This window comes from Oncorhynchus nerka, linkage group LG6, assembly GCF_034236695.1.
Source record: "Oncorhynchus nerka isolate Pitt River linkage group LG6, Oner_Uvic_2.0, whole genome shotgun sequence".
In the NCBI taxonomy this organism is placed as follows: Eukaryota; Metazoa; Chordata; class Actinopteri; order Salmoniformes; family Salmonidae; genus Oncorhynchus; species Oncorhynchus nerka.
In genome coordinates this window covers 42,051,281-42,073,379 of record NC_088401.1, presented here as the reverse complement: position 1 = coordinate 42,073,379, position 22,099 = coordinate 42,051,281, and the positions used below count along the sequence as shown (strand labels likewise).

Sequence of the window (22,099 nt, the reverse complement as noted above, 5' to 3'; positions counted from 1 at the left end):
GGCAAGCACTCTGGCCTTGGTAGCGGCAGCTGGCCTGCCGCCAGTTGGTATCCGAACTTGCTTCGTGAAAAGATTCCCGCATCTCCCTCCCGACCATATGTGCACACGTCAATCATGGTGAAGCTGTATTTTTCATTGCAGACTGCCATCAGGACCATTGAGAAAAAGCCCTTGTAGTTGTAGTACTTGCTGCCCGGAGCTTAATAAGTTTTCCATTGACAGCTCCTGCACAAAACTGAGAATTCCAACGATCCCCAAACTCTCTGCCGATTTCTGCCACAGAGGGATAAGCAAGAAATTCCTCCTTCGGGCATGCCAGATAGCCTGGCACACTTCCGTGACAATGGCACAAACTTTCGAGAGTCCTTGCTTATAACTCGCAACAATACGTTGCTGTGTACTGCCAGACGCCAAAAATGTCAATGCTTCGCATAGGTTGGACGAGAGACATGCGTTCTCCATCATCCTGTCTTTGTTTAATTTGTAAATTTTCTTCTCCTCCTGAGTGGTAAGAGCAGGTCAAGCTTTTGCTGTTTAAGATCTAGCAACTGCAATTCATAGAGAGAACTGTTTGCTTCTGTGGCTAAAAAGCAGCGTCGTAAAGCATAGAACACCAGACCAGCCAGACATGTAAGCTAGCTAGCTAGTATTTGTTAACAACAAGGCATATAACACCGGATCCGGAAATTCAAATGTCGTCAAGCGTGCCTCGAACCCTCTTGCTTGGTAAACTACTCTGGCTCCTCCTAGTGGATATACTCTAAACAAGGCTTCTCTTGCTTGGTAAACTACTCTGGCTCCTCCTATTGGAAATCCACTACACAAGGCTCCTCTTGCTTGGTAAGCTATGCTGGCTCCCCTAGTGGATATCCACTACACAAGGCTCCTCTTGCTTGGTAAGCTATGCTGGCTTCCCTAGTGGATATCCACTACACAAGGCTCCTCTTGCTTGGTAAGCTATGCTGGCTCCCCTAGTGGATATCCACTACACAAAGGCTCCTCTTGCTTGGTAAGTTATGCTGGCTTCCCCTAGTGGATATCCACTACACAAGGCTCCTCTTGCTTGGTAAGTTATGCTGGCTTCCACTAGTGGATATCCACTTCACAAGGCTCCTCTTGCTTGGTAAGCTATTCTGGCTACCCCTAGTGGATATCCACCACACAAGGCTCCTCTTGCTTGGTAAACTACTCTGTCTCCCCCTAGTGGACATCCACTACACAAGGCTCCTCTTGCTTGGTAAGCTATGCTGGCTCCCCTAGTGGAGATCCACTACACAAGGCTCCTCTTGCTTGGTAAGCTATGCTGGCTCCCCTAGTGGATATCCACTACACAAGGCTCCTCTTACTTGGTAAGCTATGCTGGCTCCCCTAGTGGATATCCACTACACAAGGCTCCTCTTGCTTGGTAAGCTATGCTGGCTTCCCCTAGTGGATATCCACTACACAAGGCTCCTCTTGCTTGGTAAGGTACTCTGTCTCCCCCTGGTGGACATCCACTACACAAGGCTCCTCTTGCTTGGTAAGGTACTCTGGCTCCCCAAGCCCCTAGTGGACATCCACTACACAAGGCTCCTCTTGCTAGGTAAGGTACTCTGGCTCCCCATGCCCCTAATGGACATCCACTACACAAGGCTCCTCTTGCTTGGTAAGCTACTCTGGCTCCCCAAGCCCCTAATGGACATCCACTACACAAGGCTCCTCTTGCTTGGTAAGGTACTCTGGCTCCCCAAGCCCCTAATGGACATCCACTACACAAGGCTCCTCTTGCTTGGTAAGCTACTCTGGCTCCCCAGGCCCCTAGTCAATATCCACTACACAAGGCAGACTTCCTTTCTGGGTGGAATGCAACGAAGATCTGGACAACAAAAAAAACAGACTCCCCCCTTGCCCTTGTAGCCGCCTTTAAGGTTGGCACACATCAAACCAGCATGTCTGGCGATCGTTCTACACACTGTGTTTTAGGGCCCACCCGCTATAGACATCTGTTTGCTGACGTTTTTCACCCAATTTTACATGTAAAAGGTGCTAAGTACTCTCGGCCAGCAAATGCTATTGGTGTGTCTGAGCCCTTAATGATTTCTTTAACTCTCTTCTTCTTCTTGGTTTGAGACGGAGCGCAGGTCTCAGAGCGGTGTTTAGGGCCTGGCAGGGGCAGATGGGAAGGCATTTCAGGAAAAGGTCCTCCTTCCACTCCTACTATTCTCTATATAGTGAATTACTTTTGACCACGGCCCTCTTCTTCAGTCTCCTGACTCTGCACTAGAGAAGCATCTCACAGGAATCTCAACTTGCTCCAAAGACAGCTCTCTTCTAGGCTTTCTGAGGCCAGTTCCTCGGGAATTGATAACACAGACATTGCATCACAGACAGAGGGAACACAAACATACCAAAGAAGAAGACAACCCCCACTTCTCCTCCCCTCCCCCTACTCCCCCACTCCAGCTCCCAAAGCAACCTCAGTGGCATTGAAAAAGCATCTGTGTTCTAGGATTTCGTAGCTATTAGTCCTGGCCGACTTTAAATCATACAACCACATACAACAGCCTGAAATGTAATGCAATGTGCAATGACTGTAGAGAGACCCTTGTAGAGATATTATTATTTTAGGAGACTTTTCCCCCCTTGAAGACTCTTGTTTCAGGAAAATGGTGCTTCAGTGCACTAGGACATAGAAACAACGTTAAACTATCAGAAGTTTTTTTGACTCAATGGAGGAACGTAGTCAGAGAAATGCTGATGAATGTCTTGCTCGAGCTGTGTATGCAACTGGTTCACCTCTGATGCTCACAGGCAATGTGTATTGGAAGATATATCTGAATGTTCTTCACCCAGCATACACCCCTCCAACCAGACATGCTTTATCTACTCATTTTCTGGATGCAGAGTTCAACAGAGTTCAAGTGAAGGTAAAGCAAATCATAGAGTAAGCAGACTGTATTGCAATCATCTCTGGTGGATGTCCGAATGTTCGTGGGCAAGGAAAAATTAACTCATTAAGGAAAGTTTCCACCACTGAATATTCCCCAAAATGTGCAACTGGGACCAACAGTGGAGGTTGTTTGGGGTTGAGGGAGGAAGAGGGAGGAAGAGGAGAAGTTGAGGTCAGCAACCTCATAATATGGGCATTGTGACAACATGGGCAAACACAGAGGCTGTGACCCAAATGGCATCCTATTCCCTATAAAGTGCACTACTTTTGACCATATCCCACAGACACAGAGAAGTAGAAAACAGCCGGGTGTTTGAAAGGTCATCCCTATAGTATGACAATTGAGCTTGGCAGACATAACTCAAAGTCTTTATTTCTAAACTAAATGTACACTGGCTCTCCTGTGAAATCAACTGGTCTAAATGGGTTAGTGTGCCTCGGAATGTCCAGAGACTAGACCGCCTCGTCACCTCAACAGAGCCTCACGTAGCCTGGTGTATACGGTAGGGATAGAGAAGAAGGGAGGGAAGGAGAGAGAGCGGGGAGACAGGGGGGAGAGAAGAGGAGGTTTGGGAGAAGCAGCCAGGACACTCTGTGGTACTCTGATGGGATTATAATTTATGATTTGTCGGGAAAGTGACAGTGGTAATAACAACACGATGAGGAACAGTTTCTGCACGCAAAGAGAATTGGAACCAGAACCCAGAGGATGGTTCCAGAACAGAACTAGCCGTAATTGCTAGCAGGACCACATCAACGACAGGGAAGACAGAGAAAGAGAGAGAGAGAGAGAGAGAGAGAGAGAGAGAGAGAGAGAGAGAGGGAGAGAGGAGGCTAGCAGGACCACATCAACGACAGGGAAGACAGAGAAAGAGAGAGAGAGAGAGAGAGAGAGAGAGAGAGAGAGAGAGAGAGAGGGGGGGGCTAGCGGACCACATCAACGACAGGGAAGACAGAGAAAGAGAGAGAGAGAGAAAGAGATAGAGAGAGAGAGAGAGAGAAAGAGAGAGAGAGATAGAGAGAGAGCGAGAGAGAGAGAGAGGGGGGGAGAGAGAGAGAGAGGGGGGGGAGAGGAGGCTAGCAGGACCACATCAACAGAACTGACTGGAAGAAAATTGTCTGGACCTTCAGAACAAAGAATGGAAAAGAAGTTGTCCCTTTAACCCGAATGAATCATATAACATGTACAGAGCTCTATTTCACTAGACCCAAACAGGAGAGCATAGTTACAGTACAACCCAAAATATTTATGACATGATGCCTAAAAAATTATATAAATCCATGATACACTGCTACAGGGCACTATAGCACCACAAACAAGACAATGTCAACAACAGGAACATGTAGGGACAACAGGATTTTAAACAATTGCACTCATAAGTATTGCAATCTATACACTACCTCCATGACATGCCAGCTCACAGACTGAGGAAAGAGGGGAGACGTCGGCTACTGTATTGCGAGAGAACAGGACATATTGGCAAGCAAAGCACAGGGCAGGGTCTGTGGGACATGACCACACACTCCAGTCTGTCTCGCTACTGTTAGGGTCTGAATCATGGGGTCTTAACTGCTAGCTACTGTATAGCTTGGGGCGGAGGGACAGTGTCTGGAACAGCTACTGCATGGCAGTGGGCGAGGGACAAGCTGCGCAGGGGGACAGATGATGTCTCACCTAAGTGGTATCCGTTTAAATAGAGGCCAGAGCCACAGAACCAACCGTCATCCTCTGGCGATGGAGAGGAGACAGAACGAGAGAGAGTGAAGAGCATGGTAGCCAGAAGAGAAGAACAGGAGTTAGAGAGCAACAGGCATAACAGATCACAAACCGAGCCAGCTGGCCTACCCATCTACACAGACTCACTGAACATGGTTAACAGCACAGCCCAGTACCATAGAGGGAAGAGAGACAAATACACAGACAAACAGGTAGGTCAAACACATCATCAGACTACACTTCACCTTTCCCACTGAATAAGATAGACATTCAGTAATACATCATTTGATATCATATATTCAATGGACCATATAGAACAATGTACATGAGAGAGAGAGCCTGGTTCTGCGGCTAGCTATGGCATGGCCCTGCTATGGCATCATACATAGCATGAAGCTATGCTGGACCAAAGAGGAGGTTTACAAGCAGCTACAGTCAGCTATGCGTGTGAAGGGATAAGCCTCTATCCCTGGCTCGGTTAAATGATGTCTGTTTTAATGAAAGTGATAAGTTAGTAAGTGAAAGCGGAAGATTCGGTAAGATTTGCTCTGCACAGCAAAGACAATAACCTTAAGCTCATCTTGGTTTCCTCGGAGCAGGAGTGTTTAGCAGGGAAATTGACAGAGACACCCGATGTTCCTCTTTACAACCGTTTCGGTTAACATGAGAAGACAGGCGAACACAAACAGTGGGATATGGGGGGATCGGGAGATGAGAGGAATGCAGAGGAGGTGAGCTTGCCGAGCTCCCCCATACCTGACACGCTACAATAAAACTGCGTCCCAAATGGCACCCTACTCCCTAAGTAGTGCACTTCTTTTGACCAGCTGAGGGAATTACAAAAGGGAATAGGTTTCCATTTGGGATGCAGATACAGATACACGGCGATGTAATGTCAACAGGCTGATCAGCAAATGCCAGGTCTCATTGTTGAGGTGCTGGCTAGGTCCCTAGCCAATGAGCTGCTATGCCTCTAAGGTGCCGAAATGGCACCTTATTCCATATATAGTGCATTACGTTTGACCATGGGGCTTTGGTCAAAAGTCTAGGTGAGCAGCAGTTAGTCTGACAAGCAGCACCTTCTATTTCCTCAGCTTCGAAAGGCGCTGCGAAAGCAAGAGGTAAAAGTGAGAGATTATATAGGAGTGGTATAAGCAAAAGGGAAGAGGAGAACAGAAAAGAGACACCTACCAAACTCAATTGCTATTTCGTCTAGAAAAGCAAAGAAACAATAGAAACAAAGAAACAACATATGGTTCAAATATTAAATTAATAAAATAAAAAAGACAACAGCGCATGTTGTCTGTTGTTAATTGTGAGGACACCACAGGAAGAACACATTGTCTGCAAATGGCACCCTATCCCATACAGTGCACTACTTTTGACCAGAGCCCTATGGGCCCTGCTCAAAAGTATTGCACTCTGTGAATGGGGTATCATTTGGGACAAATCCACTGTCCTCTGATGAGTTGGGAAAAACATTTGATAAAAATTGAGGCACAGTATCTGGAGCGTTCAGGAAAACTCCACATGAAAACATGTTCAACATCATTCATGACTCTTCAATTGAGACTCATCCAACTATGCTTTGGTCTCTAGTGACACAGACCTTAGAAATAAGCTGTGCCCGAAATGGCACCTTATTCCATATATAGTGCACTACCTTTGACCATGGGGCTTTAGTCAAAAGTAGCACACTAAGGGCTGTGGTCCAGAGAAAGTATATGGAGTCATTTGGGACACGCAGGAGTATTTATCTCTAGTGATACAGACACTGTCCTGTGTGGCAGCATCACTTAACCCAATAACCCAAGCCGATGCAGGCCCATGCAACCACATAGCAGTCTGGTGAGGCCACAGCACAGCAGTGACGAGATGCTCCGTGGTGGCTCGGGAAGAGAAGAGGATTGTGTCCCAAATGAAACCCTAATACTTATATAGTGCACTACTTTTGAACAGAGCCCATAGGGCTCTGGTCAAAAGTAGTGCACTCTCTAGGGAATAGGGTACGATTTGGGACAAACCCCAAGAAGAGGGGAGGTCATACATCCAGACCCCAGCCTCTGCACACTGAGGGGAATATTTGGAGCCACTTAAAAAACTTCCTTCCCTTCATGTGGTCCCAATTCCAGCAAACAGGGTTAAATCAAAACATACAGGACTGCATCTATGAGAGCCTCGAGCTCACCTTACAGCGGGCCGCTATTCCCAGAGCGCACTGCAGAGCGGGCAGATGTTGCATCACGCTACAAGGTAATGGCTAGCCATAACAACAGTCAGGAATGATCACGGAAAAGAATGGAGTTGTTTCTCGAACCGGCGGTTAGGAGGTTAGGATACACGCTAAAAGCTTCTCGTGGTGAAGGGTTGTTTTTAAGTGGGATAGGGTAATGTGAATGAGAAGCCTTTATCTGACATCTTGTTTCACATGTTAGTGTGTGTTCACAGCAATGTTCTCTCCGATGCTGCCTCCTCCTATTGTAATGTGACATCTTAAGTAAAACCATCTTCTGAAGACTGAAGAGAGAGATCAGAGAACAGTGGCTGAGAAAGAGAGCGAGGTGAAAGAGGGAGGGAAAAAGGAATGAGAGTATATGAGAGGGAAGTAGAGAATGTGCATGACAGTGATGTCTATCGACCTTCAAAGCCAACTGAACTCATTACACTGTGCCCCTACTTTCATCTCCTGGCTATCTGCACACAACGAGGAAAGTTGAAGTAATAGTTTAGTAGCAACTATTTATTCGTCTGCATTCTTCGACCGGTGGAAAACCATGTGATAACGTCACGCAGGATGAAGTATTGACAGGGAAAATCAGAGAACGAAGCGCATGGTAGCTACTAGCAAGACAGCGGTAGCCGGCCAAAATCTTCAAGTTTTAGTTAATAAGGGACTTTTATATTTTGGTCCTCCAGACCTACATTTTGTGAGCAGTAGTCTGTCTACTCTAGAGACGAGAGAGTAAGAAAGTAGTCCTGGTATTGTCGTTACGCGCCGGGGCCTGCTGTGACAGTAGAGCCTATCATTTACTGAGAAGTCGAGCCATCATGACCGCCCACGCTGCATGAGGCTATAGCTCTTGCAGTGCAGTCAGACTGTCACTGGACGCCCCAAGGCACCCCACGGAGCCAGAGGGACACACAGAGAGAGAGAGGATTGGAATCACATGTCCCAGAGCTCCACAATGAAACCTCACCAGAAGGGTGACAGAGGGGTGAGATGGAGGGGGGAAGAGGGGTAAATAAAAGGGGAGAGGGGGACATTGCCGCACATCTAGCCTCTATGGTGTCTCTGTGGTTGGATTCTGTGGCTGGGGGGGAGAAAACTCTGACAGGGGAAGGCCTGGGTTGGTGGATGCTATGCTACTGCAGGAGCTGTGTGCTCCAAGAAACAGAGACAGAGTACCAATCAAAAGTTTGGACACACCTACTCATTCAAGGGTTTTTATTTATGTTTTACTATTTTCTACATTGTAGATTAATAGTCAAGACATCAAAACTATAAATAACACATGGAATCATGTAGTTACCAAAGAAGTGTTACACAAATATATATTTTATATTTGAGATTCTTCAAAGTAGCCACCCTTTGCCTTACATTTACATTTACATTTAAGTCATTTAGCAGACGCTCTTATCCAGAGCGACTTACAAATTGGTGCGTTCACCTTAAGACATCCAGTGGAACAGCCACTTTACAATAGTGCATCTAAATCTTTCAAGGGGGGGGGTGAGAAGGATTACTTTATCCTATCCTAGGTATTCCTGAAAGAGGTGGGGTTTCAGGTGTCTCCGGAAGGTGGTGATTGACTCCGCTGTCCTGGCGTCGTGAGGGAGTTTGTTCCACCATTGGGGGGCCAGAGCAGCGAACAGTTTTGACTGGGCTGCGCGGGAACTGTACTTCCTCAGTGGTAGGGAGGCGAGCAGGCCAGAGGTGGATGAACGCAGTGCCCTTGTTTGGGTGTAGGGCCTGATCAGAGCCTGGAGGTACTGAGGTGCCGTTCCCCTCACAGCTCCGTAGGCAAGCACCATGGTCTTGTAGCGGATGCGAGCTTCAACTGGAAGCCAGTGGAGAGAGCGGAGGAGCGGGGTGACGTGAGAGAACTTGGGAAGGTTGAACACCAGACGGGCTGCGGCGTTCTGGATGAGTTGTAGGGGTTTAATGGCACAGGCAGGGAGCCCAGCCAACAGCGAGTTGCAGTAATCCAGACGGGAGATGACAAGTGCCTGGATTAGGACCTGCGCTGCTTCCTGTGTGAGGCAGGGTCGTACTCTGCGGATGTTGTAGAGCATGAACCTACAAGAACGGGCCACCGCCTTGATGTTAGTTGAGAACGACAGGGTGTTGTCCAGGATCACGCCAAGGTTCTTAGCGCTCTGGGAGGAGGACACAATGGAGTTGCCTTGATGACAGCTTTGCACACTCTCGCATTCTCTTAACCAGCTTAACCTGGAATGCTTTCCCAACAGTTTTGAAGGAGTTCCCACATATGCTGAGCACTTGTTGGCTGCTTTTGATTCACTCTGCAGTCCAACTCATCCAAAACCATCTCAATTGGGTTGAGGTCAGTGATTGTGAAGGCCAGGTCATCTGATGCAGCCCTCCATCACACCTCTTCTTGGTCAAATAGCCCTTACACCGCCTGGAGGTGTGTTTGGTCATTGTCATGTTGAAAAACAAACGATAGTCCCACTAAGCGCAAACCAGATGGGATGGCGTATCGCTGCAGACTGCTGTGGTAGCCATGCTGGTTAAGTGTGCATTGAATTCTAAATAAATCACTGACAGTGTCACCAGCAAAGCACCCCCACACCATCACACCTCCTCCATGCTTCACAGTGGGAACCACACATGCAAAGATCATCCATTCACCTACTCTGCGTCTCACAAAGACAAGGCGGTTGGAACCAAAAATCGCAAATTTGTACTCATCAGACAAAAGGACAGATTTCCATCGGCCTAATGTCCATTGCTCGTGTTTCTTGGCCCAAGCAAGTCTCTTATTATTATTGGTTTCCTTTAGTAGTTGTTTCTTTGCAGCAATTCGACCATGAAAGCCTGATTCACGCAGTCTCCTCTGAACAGTTGATGTTGAGATGTGTCTGTTACTTGAACACTGCAACGCATTTATTTGGGCTGCAATTTCTGAGGCAGGTAACTCTGCTGCAGAGGATGAGTTCATTAGAGGAAACTCTGGGTCTTGCTTTGCTGTGGCGGTCCTCATGAGAGCCAGTTTCCTCATAGCGATTGATGGTTGTTGCGACTACACTTGAAGAAACTTTAAAAGTTCTTGGAATTTTCCGGATTGACTGACCTTCATGTCATAAAGTGGACTGCCGTTTCTCTTTGCTTATTTGAGCTGTTCTTGCTATACTATTGACTTGGTCTTTTACCAAATAGGGCTATCTCCTGGACCAACCCTACCTTGTCACAACACAACTGATTGGCTCAAACGGATGAAGAAGGGAAGAAATTCCACCTGTTAATTCAAATTAATTCCAGTTGACTAACTCATGAAGCTGGTTGAGATAATGCCAAGAGTGTGAAAAGTTGTCATCAAGGCAAAGAGTGGCTACTTTGAAGAATCTCAAATATATTTTGATTTGTTGGACACTTTTTTTGGTTACTACAGGGCAGGGATTCCCAACACAGGCCAAGCATCAGCTCAGCACTGTCCTATCCTGCAGATGTCTTCTCTCATCACGCAGTGAGCTCTTTACCTGGCCAATGACCCACTCATCCAGTCTCTCCCTCTCTCCTTCCCGCAGTCACTCTGTCCCTCTCTCCAGCTCCCTGTCTCTCTCCACCTTTCTCTCTGTCCCTCTCTCTCTCTCTCTGTCTGTCTGTCCCCCTCCCTCTCTCCATCTTCCTCCTCCTTGGCAGCGAGACTCATTTCTCAGCTATCCCCTTACCGGTGAAGAGGCTGTGGAATGACCCCCAGTCAACACGCTCTGAATGCTTCTGAGTTATGGGCTGATGTCACTCTGCCTTGAGGCCAACACACAGATGGAGATGGCCTTCCTTCTTTCCTTCCCTTAAACAAACTCAACCTTTTTATGGTCAGGATGAGACCGGGGCGGGCAGAATTTTCCAGATGACATGAAATTAGATAGTTTTCATACGTTGGGACGACAGAGATTGGAACGACGGCGGTTAGATAGATTGTGTACAGTCTTGCCATAACCGCCGGTAACGAGGGGAGCTGGTTTGCATTTGAACCTTTGATCTCCTCTGCCTGTAATCTGTTTATGATTGCGTTTTAGAATGAATGTTAATAATGAGTGTCTATCCAGAAATGTATACGCACAGAAATGAATAACTAACACACTGCGTTATGAGTTGTTCTGATGTTGACGGTTTTATTATTTGATTATTTATTTGTAATACTAAAACTTGAAGCAGCTAGTTGTGAGGCCATTCAAAACACTATGTCAAGTGTGGTCTCTTATCGAACATTATCGCGACAACCTTCATGGCTGAACTTAAACTGAGTTTAAACTGGATTCAACTGTTTTTGAACTCCTCTGTCTGTGACCATTTCAGTTGAGACTTTAAATAATTATATACATTTGAATTGAGATTGGAAATAGTTCTATAAGTTGAGGGAAGGCCAGGTTCATGGGCACTTAGTAGTATTCCATTTAAAAACAGTTAAATCTTTCAGCAGTTCAGAGAAAGTGAGCGTGTGTCTGATGAGACAACAGTAACCTGTGGAGGGAGAGAGACAGAGAAGGCCTCAAGGTGAGCTATAAGTGCACCCATATTTTTGGCAGCTAGGCTAGCGCTCCTAACTACTATACAGTCAGACAGGGGAGTGATTACATATCAAACGTATGGAGAGACGTGGCGTGCTATAATAATGTATGGAGAGACGTGGCGTGCTATAATAATGTATGGCGAGACGAGCTATAGGGGATTTGCATGTGAGAGACATGCTATAGTAAAATCGCTCAGGAAGCTGTCAGGCTGTCAAGCCTCTGTCAAGCCTCTGTCAGACTGGAGAAGAGTTTGGGTCGTGGAGAAAGAAGAGGGAATGAGATGATGGATAGAGGAGAGGACGGGTACAGGAGATTAGGAGAGGGTAGAGGAGAGTAGGAGAGGGTAGAGGAGAGGATGCGTAGAGGAGAAATAGGAGAGGGAACGAGATGGATAGAGGATAAAGAGAAGAACAGCAGAGGGACATGATTCAAGGTTTGGGTAATGATGGAGGGACGCAAGATGAGTGAGGGAGGAAGGGGAGACAAAGAGAGGGAGGGAGAGGTATCAAAACCAGCCTAGACTAGCCACCGTGAAATTCAGGAAAAAATACTTTAACCAAACTATGTTTATGGATGCTATTAAAAAAAAAAGCAACTGAGGCTAAAGCTTTTTACTACCAAATGTTTTAAGGCATAAATCTACATTATTCCAGCATAGGGTACATCTTAGAAGGAGAATGAGACTATTTATAAGGCCTACATGGACACGGTTAAGTGAAGCTAGATAGGCCGTTTCAGTCCAAGATCAATATTGTTCCAGCCGATGGAGACAGCTCCTGCTCCTGGGCTGGTTACACTAAGATCCCCGGACCCCCGGCACTCACAAACAAACACACGTGTGTACACACACATTCACGTGCACACAAAGGTGCATGCACGCATGTCTGCACACACACACACACGCACACATCTCCCCCTGTAACAGCAGGTATCTTTGGTATCTTTCAAATAGCTAATGCTTTATGACTGGCCAGAGCCAAACAGGGCTGACTGAACTAGAGCCTGGTCTAAAACCAGAGGAACTTGCCCTCCCCTCCTCCTGACCTGGCTACCATAGGATCACATACTCTCTCTCTTCTCTTTCTCTCTGACACTCTCTCCTTATGCCTCTGAATCTCTCTCTCTCACCTCCTGCCTTTTGATCTTTCTCTCTCTTTAACTCTCCCTTTCTCTCTGGTTCCACCTTTCATTCCCCACAATGTTTCCAGTCTCTCTTGTTCGGTTTCTCTTGAATATTTCCCCTCCGTTTCCAGATTCTCTACTACCCTTTCTCTTACCCCTTCTCTCTGGCTCCCCCTCTCTTCACTCCCTCTTCTGTGTTATGTCATTCTCTACGTTGCCTCAGAGAGGGTTGGTAGCTAAACATAAGTAGACATGGTTCCTATACAGTGCAAACAATATGTCCAGTAACTCCTATAGAGTACAGTGAGTACCGTAGAGTATGTGAGTGTAGAGTAGTAGAGAACAGCTCCCAGCTCATACATCAAAATCTGATAATGTCCCAAATGGCACCCTATTCTCTTTGCACTACGTTTGACAATGGCCCATAGGGAACATAGGGCCTAGAGTGCCATTGGGGACACACCCTGAGACTGGGACTTCTTACTCAACACAGGTACATTATATTCATCATACTGTACGGCCGCCCAGTATTTAGGATACACACCCAGGCATTACATTAACCTACTGCTCAAGGAGAGTGTGTCCCTTAAATGGCACCCTATTACCTTTATAGTGAACCCATAGGACTTGGGTCAAAAGAAGTGCACTATATAGGGACTAGGGTGCCATTTGGGACACATACACAGGTATTACATACTACTACTGCTGCGCGTGCGTAGCGCTTTGGTGGTCATAACTTTTTGTCAGCCGGTGATTGTCAAGCAAATAACTGCCGGTCTCACAGTAATTGACCGTTAACATAAACACATTTAGCATCTCCTGGCTTCCATGTATAGCCTACAAGCCACTGTCGCAGACGTTTGGAACATCTATATTTTAGTCTAATAAATCAATTTAATAAAGCCTACACCATCAAAATACATTTCACCATTTTCAAAAATGACCGCAAATGTGATTATGCATGTAATGCTTTATTATAAAAGTGAATTTTTATGGCGAAAATGTTCTTCCCCAAAATTGAAACTCCGGTTGTAAAGTTGATTAATGTGCATCATTTTAAGAAGTTATTTGGCCACTTTAGTTGTGATACAAACCATCAACACAGAGAGAGGGAGGGTGCGAGGGAGCAAGCCAGACACAACATTTCCCTAGACGAGCACCAGCATTGCAGCCTTGTAGCATTTCAGAGTGTAGGGCTTATACCTGATCGTTAATCCATCAAATCACATAGGGCTATGGGCTAGGCTATATGAGTTGTGTGATTATGATTTGAAAAGTCACACAAAAAAAAGACAAGCGCTGTTTCTTTCCTTACTGCAAACAAGCTGGGCATCATTTACAAGTGTCAATATACTGTATCATTCACAAGTGATAGGCTAATACTGTCACCCATCAGACTATTCTTAATTGAATCTTGTCTTTACATATTGTCACGTTCTGACCTTTATTTCCTTTGTTTTGTATTCATTATTTAGTATGGTCAGGGTGTGAGTTGGGGTGGGCAGTCTATGTTTGATTTTCTATGATTTGGAGATTTCTATGTTTCGGCCTAGTATGGTTCTCAATCAGAGGCAGGTGTCATTAGTTGTCTCTGATTGAGAATCATACTTAGGTAGCCTGGGTTGCACTGTTTGTTTGTGGGTGATTGTCTATGTTGATTGCTTGTTTCAGCACAGATCTCATTAGCTTCACGGTTGTTAATTCGTTTATTGTTTTTGTTCAGTGTTTTCTTTATTAAAATTCATGATGAACACATACCACACCGCATTTTGGTCCTCCGATCCTTCTCGCCTCTCCTCTTCAGATGAAGAGGAGGACGACCGGGACACATATAGTAAATAATATATGTATGAAATTAGTTTTCATTTAGAATGGACTATTATCATGCACCTCACTCAGAACAGGGGCAGGGGGAAAAAATACATGTCATCTATGCACTTAAATAGTGAATGGAGGACGCTTTTCCCATCGTTCATTTTCATGCCAGCCAGGTAGACTATACTCCTGTTGTAAAGGTAAGCAATGTGTTTAATATTAGGAAAGTTGAGAAACAAATATAGTAGGCCGAGCCTATAGAACGCTGATGGGAACCTCCTCTTTTTAATAGAGGCCATTAATCTGTTTTCTCGCATAATTGCATAGTCTATAGAAATGTTGCGCAACATGAGCTCATGGGCTCTCGTGAAGTGTTTGATTAGATTTTCAATGACATGTGCATGGATGTCAGAGTGATTAGAGGGACAATAGAGTGCTGAGTACCAGGCAGTTATCAAGTTTGGTAGGCTACTAATGACCATCAGCAGCATCAAAGCTTGGAGAAGCCTAGTTATATACACTAGTTATATTAGACTATTTCATACATGTACTCTGTATGTGCTACCAGACCAGATCCAATCCAGCAGCATCTGTATTCTGCTCATATGTTTAGGAACCAGATGAGTAATATTATATGTTACGGTAAAGAACCTGTTTGCTCCTTGGCTTTACTACTGGATATGTGTCAGACGTGGAGATTGACAGAACACAGAGAGATCGAAAGAGAGAGAGAGAGATGGAGGGAGGGATCAAGGCCGCATGAGGAAGAGGTGGAGAGAGGGAACAGAAAAAAGGAATAAACACCTCCTCGCCTGAGAAGCAGTGTGTACACACAGTACTAGACACACACTTTGACACGCACACATACACACACACACACACATACACACACACACACACACACAGACACACACATTGACATGCCTGAGAGGTACTGTGTACACACACTCTGACATGCTAGCTCTGGGGCTGCATGGGGAAATAAACACCTCGGGACAGACAAAGTTGGTTTCTGTCTAAAGTGTTAATTACCTTGTAATTACCTGTTAATCACTTCACTGTTAATATTGTAAAGTGTCATAATAACAGTGTTATTACAGCACCAGGTAAGTGTGTGTGGTTATTAGTGAGTTAACATGTGAAATAGTGAAGTGTTGAGGCCTCTGTCTGTTCCAGCCGCTTGTTTTCCTAGCTAAGTTCTGTCAGTCTGTGTGTGTTGTCGTGAGACTGCCTGGCCGGCGGTTTCAGGGAGTCTTTGTGTGTGTGTGCGTGTGTGTGTGTGGTGCAGTCTTGAGGCAGAAGGACCACATGTTCCCACACAGTAAAACACGTTAATGTGTAAACCAGAGCTGTGCTCAGCTAGCGGGTGGTTCATTTACAGCTCTGAGAATGAGCCCCTATCACATCCTCACATACAGTCTCCTTCCTATCGGATCAGTAATTCTTCATTAAACCTGGCAGAGCAGCACTTATAGTGGATAGGGAGAGGTTTTCCAGAGGGCAGCCCCAAATATACAACATATCAACACAGAGAGAGGGAGGGTGCGAGGGAGCAAGCCAGACACAACATTTCCCTAGACGAGCACCAGCATTGCAGCCTTGTAGCGTTTCAGAGTGTAGGGCTTACACCTGATCGTTAATCCATCATAAACATATGAGCCTAGTGGACCAGTCTCCTGACAGCTATCCCCATGTACTCCCTGTCAGGTATGCTGAAGGCCCTCACTAAGGCACCTGCTCTGTTCCACTGAGGGAGTGACTGGCTAGTGGCAGGAGATATGTGCATAGATGATCTCTGAGTGTACTTGTGTGTGTGGTTGTGATATATTCTTACATGATCTTCTGTTGGAGATCTTCTGGGCCTGAAAAACATGGGCGGCGGGCTGACGCAGTGCAACTCTTCTAGAAGAGGAGAGGAAAGAGGAGAGCGACAGAGAGGAGAGGGAGAAGAAGCACAATAAAACCATTAGCTTTCACAGCCGCACTGGGATTAATAAACACTTTCTGCTATGATACCCAGAAACATTCTTAAATATCCATTCAGTTCATTCTTTTGGATGAAAAAGAGAGAGAGAAAGAAAGGGAAGAATAAGCAGAAGCGAGAGAGAGAGGGGGAGAAAACGAGAGGAGGGAGAGAGAAAGAGGGAGAAAGAGAGAGAGGTGGGATAAGAAAGTACAAAAAACACAATGCCTGCTATTGAAAAAGCTGCTCGTCGGCCGCCAAGAAACTGCCCCAGCCCTCCAGCCCTGTGCTGCACATCAGCAGCCATCTAAGCACGCCACTGTGCGATTTTCCATCCGATCCCCGTCCAAAGTGGATCAGTACCAGTGCTATCATTTTCTGTCATTACTCATTTCGGGCCAGACGTGCGCGGAAATCCAAAGTATTTTGGCAGTGTGAGACCAGGCGAAAGAAAGGGAAGAAAAAGTCAAACGGAGAGAGGAATGGAAGGGGGGAAAGGAAAGAGAGAGAGGGAAAAAGTCATTCCTTTCATTGTGACGGCAGTGAAACACTAGGGCTGGGCTGGGGTTGTAATGAGGGTGGCAGACGGACAGGCATATAGACAGGCCCCACCCTGGCCTCTGGCTGAGAAAAGGGGATAGGGGCCAGGGGGGAAGGTGGAGAGGATGACAGGGTGTTGGGGGGCTTGTAGTGGGGGTGACAGGCAGAAAGGGGTTATGGGGGAGGGGTGAGGAGGACAGGGGTTATGGGGGAGAGGTGGAGTTGAAGTACATAGTTTAGAGGGTGTAGAGGAGCTGTCTGACCCGTAGCTCACATCTCCTGGAACAGTTAGAAGAGGACAAAGCTGGGGGAGAGGGTGACAAGAGGGAGAGTGGGACGGGGGTAGGTAGTTAGGATCTGTCTAGGTAGCTCACTCACCTCTCCTGGAACTCTTTGGAGGGTATGAGGCCGGCGCGGGGGTTGGCATGGCTGTCTTGTTTGGCCTGCCACCAGGTTGCATCATCCTGGCTCATGATCTGAAGGATATCTCCCCTCTTGAAGGTCAGACCCGCCTCCTTACACGGGATGACTTTGTCCTCCGCTGGTTCGTAGTCAAACAGTGTCTTCACAAACATCTGGAGAGAGATGAGAGGAAGGGAGAGGGAGGGGGGGTTGAGAGAGGGAGAGAGGAAGGGAGAAGGGAAGCGAGAGGGGGGTAGAGAAAGAGCGAGAGAGAGGGGAAGGTGGAGAGAGGACAAGAGAGAGACAGGTGGTGGAGAGACAAAGAAAGACAGAAAAAATATGACAGCAGTTACCTTTTCTCCTCTCCCCCCTAGTCGACATGGCGACATCAAGGTAGGCCGTCGCTATAGCCATGTGAGCTTATCCCGGCTTCGGAACCAGAACAGACGCCCTTCACTGTCGCTTAACGTGATTGGCCAGGAAAGGTCTGTGCAATCAGGAGTCTATTACCTGCAACCATTGGCCCGGGCCTCTCTTGGTTATTCCATCAACATGGCTGGCGTCCCAAATGGCATCCTATTCCCTACATAGTCCACTTCTTTGACCAGGGCAGATAGACCTCTGGTCAAAAATAGTGCACTATATAGGGAAATGGGGGGAGGAACACCCCTAAAGACTAAAGTCTTTCAGCCGTCTCTGAGTGTGGCGAGACATTAACATCGACTGAGTCAGAGCCTCCAAATCTGACTCCTGCTTCGTTCCACTTGGGCTGATTCGCAGGTCAAATTAACTTCAGTAATCTTTCCCTACTGAACGGGGGGGGGGGATTCCGAGATGGGCTAATTTATCTGGGCAGTCAGGGGAGGCAGGGACACATCTTGTCATCAACACAACAGAGCTAAGACCTGAGAGAGGGACATCTTTAACTTTATAGTGAAAACAACTCACTACATCCTCACTCAAAGACGCTACAGGAGTGTCACAGTAAATTACAAGTCCTTAGCCACTGGTGAGCATGTGCATAGAGCGAGAGAAAGTGAGAGAGAGAGAAGGTGATAAGGAGGACAAAGTCTCTGCTCGTCCCTTTTGTTTGGGTCTGGCTAAACAGCCTTAGAGCATAATAAACCAATTACATCCTTGCTGAAAGCTCCCGGTTGTCTCTCCCTCCTCTTGTCTATCGTTTTATTTTTTTTACAGTTTTACACATGTGTACCCAATTAGCCCGCACTTCAATATATTTATAGTAGCCCAGGAAAAATAGTAAACTAGCTCTTCGCAGAGGGGAGGCTGAAGTTTTGGCACCGATACACAGGTTTAGATTGATGTCTGAAATGGACATATTAAAACCATTAAAGTATGACAGAGAGTACAACCCCCCTCCAACCCACCCCCACATACATGCATACATGCACACATGCACCCTGTATTCTGACAAATGATATTCCAGCTTGTGTTTTGACCTGAGCCCCCTACTCTCCCTAGCCCCCTTCTGTTATTGATAAATGTCTTTGAAAGACAATACATCACTACTATGAGTTGGAGAATAGAGGATACAGCCAGACGGTGGATTTTCAGTTAAAACACCCACCTAACATTACGAGCAACTACATTTACAGTACACATACACCTACAGCCACAACAGAAACCCAGACACAGGCAACCATATCACATTCTACGGATCAGTTCAACACAAGTTTTTCTGAATCAAATAGTTGACGGTTGCTTAATTGATATGTGTCCAGCAATGTAAAATATGACTTACATTTGTTGTTTTAGAATTTTGATTCCTTAATTTTCAGAGGTACCTGCAACTTACCACAGGTGAGATAAATTACACATAAATGAGAATCACTTGTCTAGAACCAAATTAATTAGATTTTTAAAATAATTTAGTACAGGACAATCTTTTTTTGTTATTGGTCCTGTGCAATTGTAAATCAAACGAATACACGTGTGAACACCAAAAGTTTTTTTTCCCCAACTTATTTTAGAATAAATAGAGAATCTTGCAACTGAAGCGCACACTTGACGCTCTGGCCGATGATTTGTTTACCTCTGGATAACATGAAAACAGCCTAACCAGCTCTGCTGACAACAATTTCATTACGCTTTTTTGCCAACGTTTACTGACACCGGCCATATTCAAAGGGTGTTGTACACTTTAGCTTAAGACATGTAGCTAGCTAGATAGCTAGGTAAACAATGAACCTAGCTAGGTAAACCACATGTAAGATCACACACCTCACGTAACATTTGCTATCGAGCCAGCCAGCTAACGTTAGCTAGTTAAAAAACAATGACAATAGTACCCAATCATGTTGTTACTACCTTGCATGAATCTGCTGGGAGCTAACCAACCAGGTTCAATGTTTGCTCGCTAACATTAGGCTCTAACTGGCAAAGCAAATGGCTCTGGGATACGAATAATAACGTCATACATGTAACGTTAGCTAGGGAGCCAGCCAGCTAACGTTCACTAGCTAGCTAACAGTACACTATAGCTTGAAATGAAACCACTTTCTGTCAAAATTAGAAACGTGTAATATCTGAAAATGAAGCTAGCTAGACTATCGCACCCATATACATCATCATGCATGATGGCTGCGTCTCCCTGTCACAGATGCCATGCCACGGTTGCCCTTAGTTTGAAGATGTAATCCTTAGACAGGTGTTTTCTCCATCTCTTAAGATATCATACATACTCTAATTCCACTGATTTCAAAACTCGATCCTTCAGAAAGTGGAGAGCAACACTTATGCAGCGCCACTACACGACACATTTAAAAACGTGTTTGACAGGATTACCAACACAGACTGACCAGCTCAAATTGACAGAAGCCCTCTATATGGCAGACCAATCCCAACTCCTCACTCGACATGTCCAGACCACTCATTATCTAAGCCAAGCATGGCTAGTGGGAAGGTTGCTAGCGTTTTCTGCGGCTTAACCAACAAGGCTTATAATTTAAAAAATGTACTGGTATTTACAGATAGCATACACGTTTGTTATTAAGGCATATGAAAGAACGCATTTCTGCCAAAAAACGCATTTTGATAAAAATATATTTTTAAATGTTCAAATGGCTCTCCTGTGAAGTCGTGACTTGCAAAAGACACCTAGTTTCCTGAAACGGGTCACATACAGTGGGGAGAACTGCCTGATTTTGCAGGTTTTCTTACTTACAAAGCATGTAGAGGTCTGTATTTTTTTTAATCATAGGTACACTTCAACTGTGAGAGACGGAATCTAAAACAAAAATCCAGAAAATCACATTGTATGATTTTTAAGTAATTAATTAGCATTTTATTGCATGACATAAGGATTTGATCACCTACCAACCAGTAAGAATTCCGTCTCTCACAGACTTGTTAGCTTTTCTTTAAGAAGGCCCCCTGTTCTCCACTCATTATCTGTATTAACTGCACCTGTTTGAACTCGTTACCTGTATAAAAGACACCTGTCCACACACTCAATCAAACAGACTCCAACCTCTCCACAATGGCCAAGACCAGAGAGCTGTGTAAGGACATCAGGGGTAAAATTGTAGACCTGCACCAGGCTGGGATGGGCTACAGGACAATAGGCAAGCAGCTTGGTGAGAAGGCAACAAATGTTGGCGCAACTATTAGAAAATAGAAGAAGTTCAAAATGACGGTCAATCACCCTCGGTCTGGAGCTCCATGCAAGATCTCACCTCGTGGGGCATCAATGATCATGAGGAAGGTGAGGGATCAGCCCAGAACTACACGGCAGGACCTGGTCAATGACCTGAAGAGAGCTGGGACCACAGTCTCAAAGAAAACCATTAGTAACACACTACGGCGTCATGGATTAAAATCCATCTGAAGTTTGCCAATGACCATCTGGATGATCCAGAGGAGGAATGGGAGAAGGTAATGTGGTATGATGAGACAAAAATAGAGCTTTTTGGTCTAAACTCCACTCGCCGTGTTTGGAGGAAGAAGAAGGATGAGTACAACCCCAAGAACACCATCCCAACCGTGAAGCATGGAGGTGGAAACATCATTCTTTGGGGATGCTTTTCTGCAAAGGGGACAGGACGATTGCACCGTATTGAGGGGAGGATGGATGGGCCCATGTATCGCGAGATCTTAGCCAACAACCTCCTTCCCTCAGTAAGAGCATTGAAGATGGGTCATGGCTAGGTCTTCCAGCATGACAACGACCCGAAACACACAGCCAGGGGAACTAAGGAGTGGCTCCGTAAGAAGCATCTCAAGGTCCTGGAGTGGCCTAGCCAGTCTCCAGACCTGAACCCAATAGAAAATCTTTGGAGGGAGCTGAAAGTCCGTATTGCCCAGCGACAGCCCTGGAACCTGAAGGATCTGGAGAAGGTCTGTATGGAGGAGTGGGCCAAAATCCCTGCTGCAGTGTGTGCAAACCTGGTCAAGAACTACAGGAAACGTATGATCTCTGTAAATGCAAGCAAAGGTTTCTGTACCAAATATTAAGTTCTGCTTTTCTGATGTATCAAATACTTATGTCATGCAATAAAATGCACATTAATTACTTAAAAATCATACAATGTGATTTTCTGGATTTTTTTAGATTCTGTCTCTCACAGTTGAAGTGTACCTATGCTAAAAATTACAGACCTCTACATGCTTTGTAAGTAGGAAAACCTGCAGAATCGGCAGTGTATCAAATACTTGTTCTCCCCACTGTATAGGGCCTCATGGGCCCTGGTCAAAAGTAGAGCACTATATGCACTATATAGGGAGTAAGGTATAATTTGGGATGCAGACTAAGACTCCAGCACTAGAGGCAGTAAGCATCTAGAGAGGACCTCTCAGTCCACTCACAACAGGTCTGAAATAGCACCAAATTCCC

The 22,099-nt window shown here is 45.7% G+C and overlaps 1 protein-coding gene across 2 annotated transcripts in view; it reads right to left on the bottom strand.

Moving 5' to 3' along the window:
• LOC115130454 (MAGUK p55 subfamily member 7-like) overlaps window positions 1-22,099 on the bottom strand; it is a 246,094-nt gene that overhangs the window by 54,980 nt on the left and 169,015 nt on the right. For both annotated transcript variants that reach the window (XM_029661620.2, XM_029661619.2), the window contains 2 exons: window positions 17,224-17,420; window positions 16,177-16,244 (listed from right to left, as the gene is read on the bottom strand). In XM_029661620.2, coding sequence (XP_029517480.1) covers window positions 16,177-16,244; window positions 17,224-17,420 — 265 coding nt within the window. The remainder of the gene's footprint in view (window positions 1-16,176; window positions 16,245-17,223; window positions 17,421-22,099) is intronic.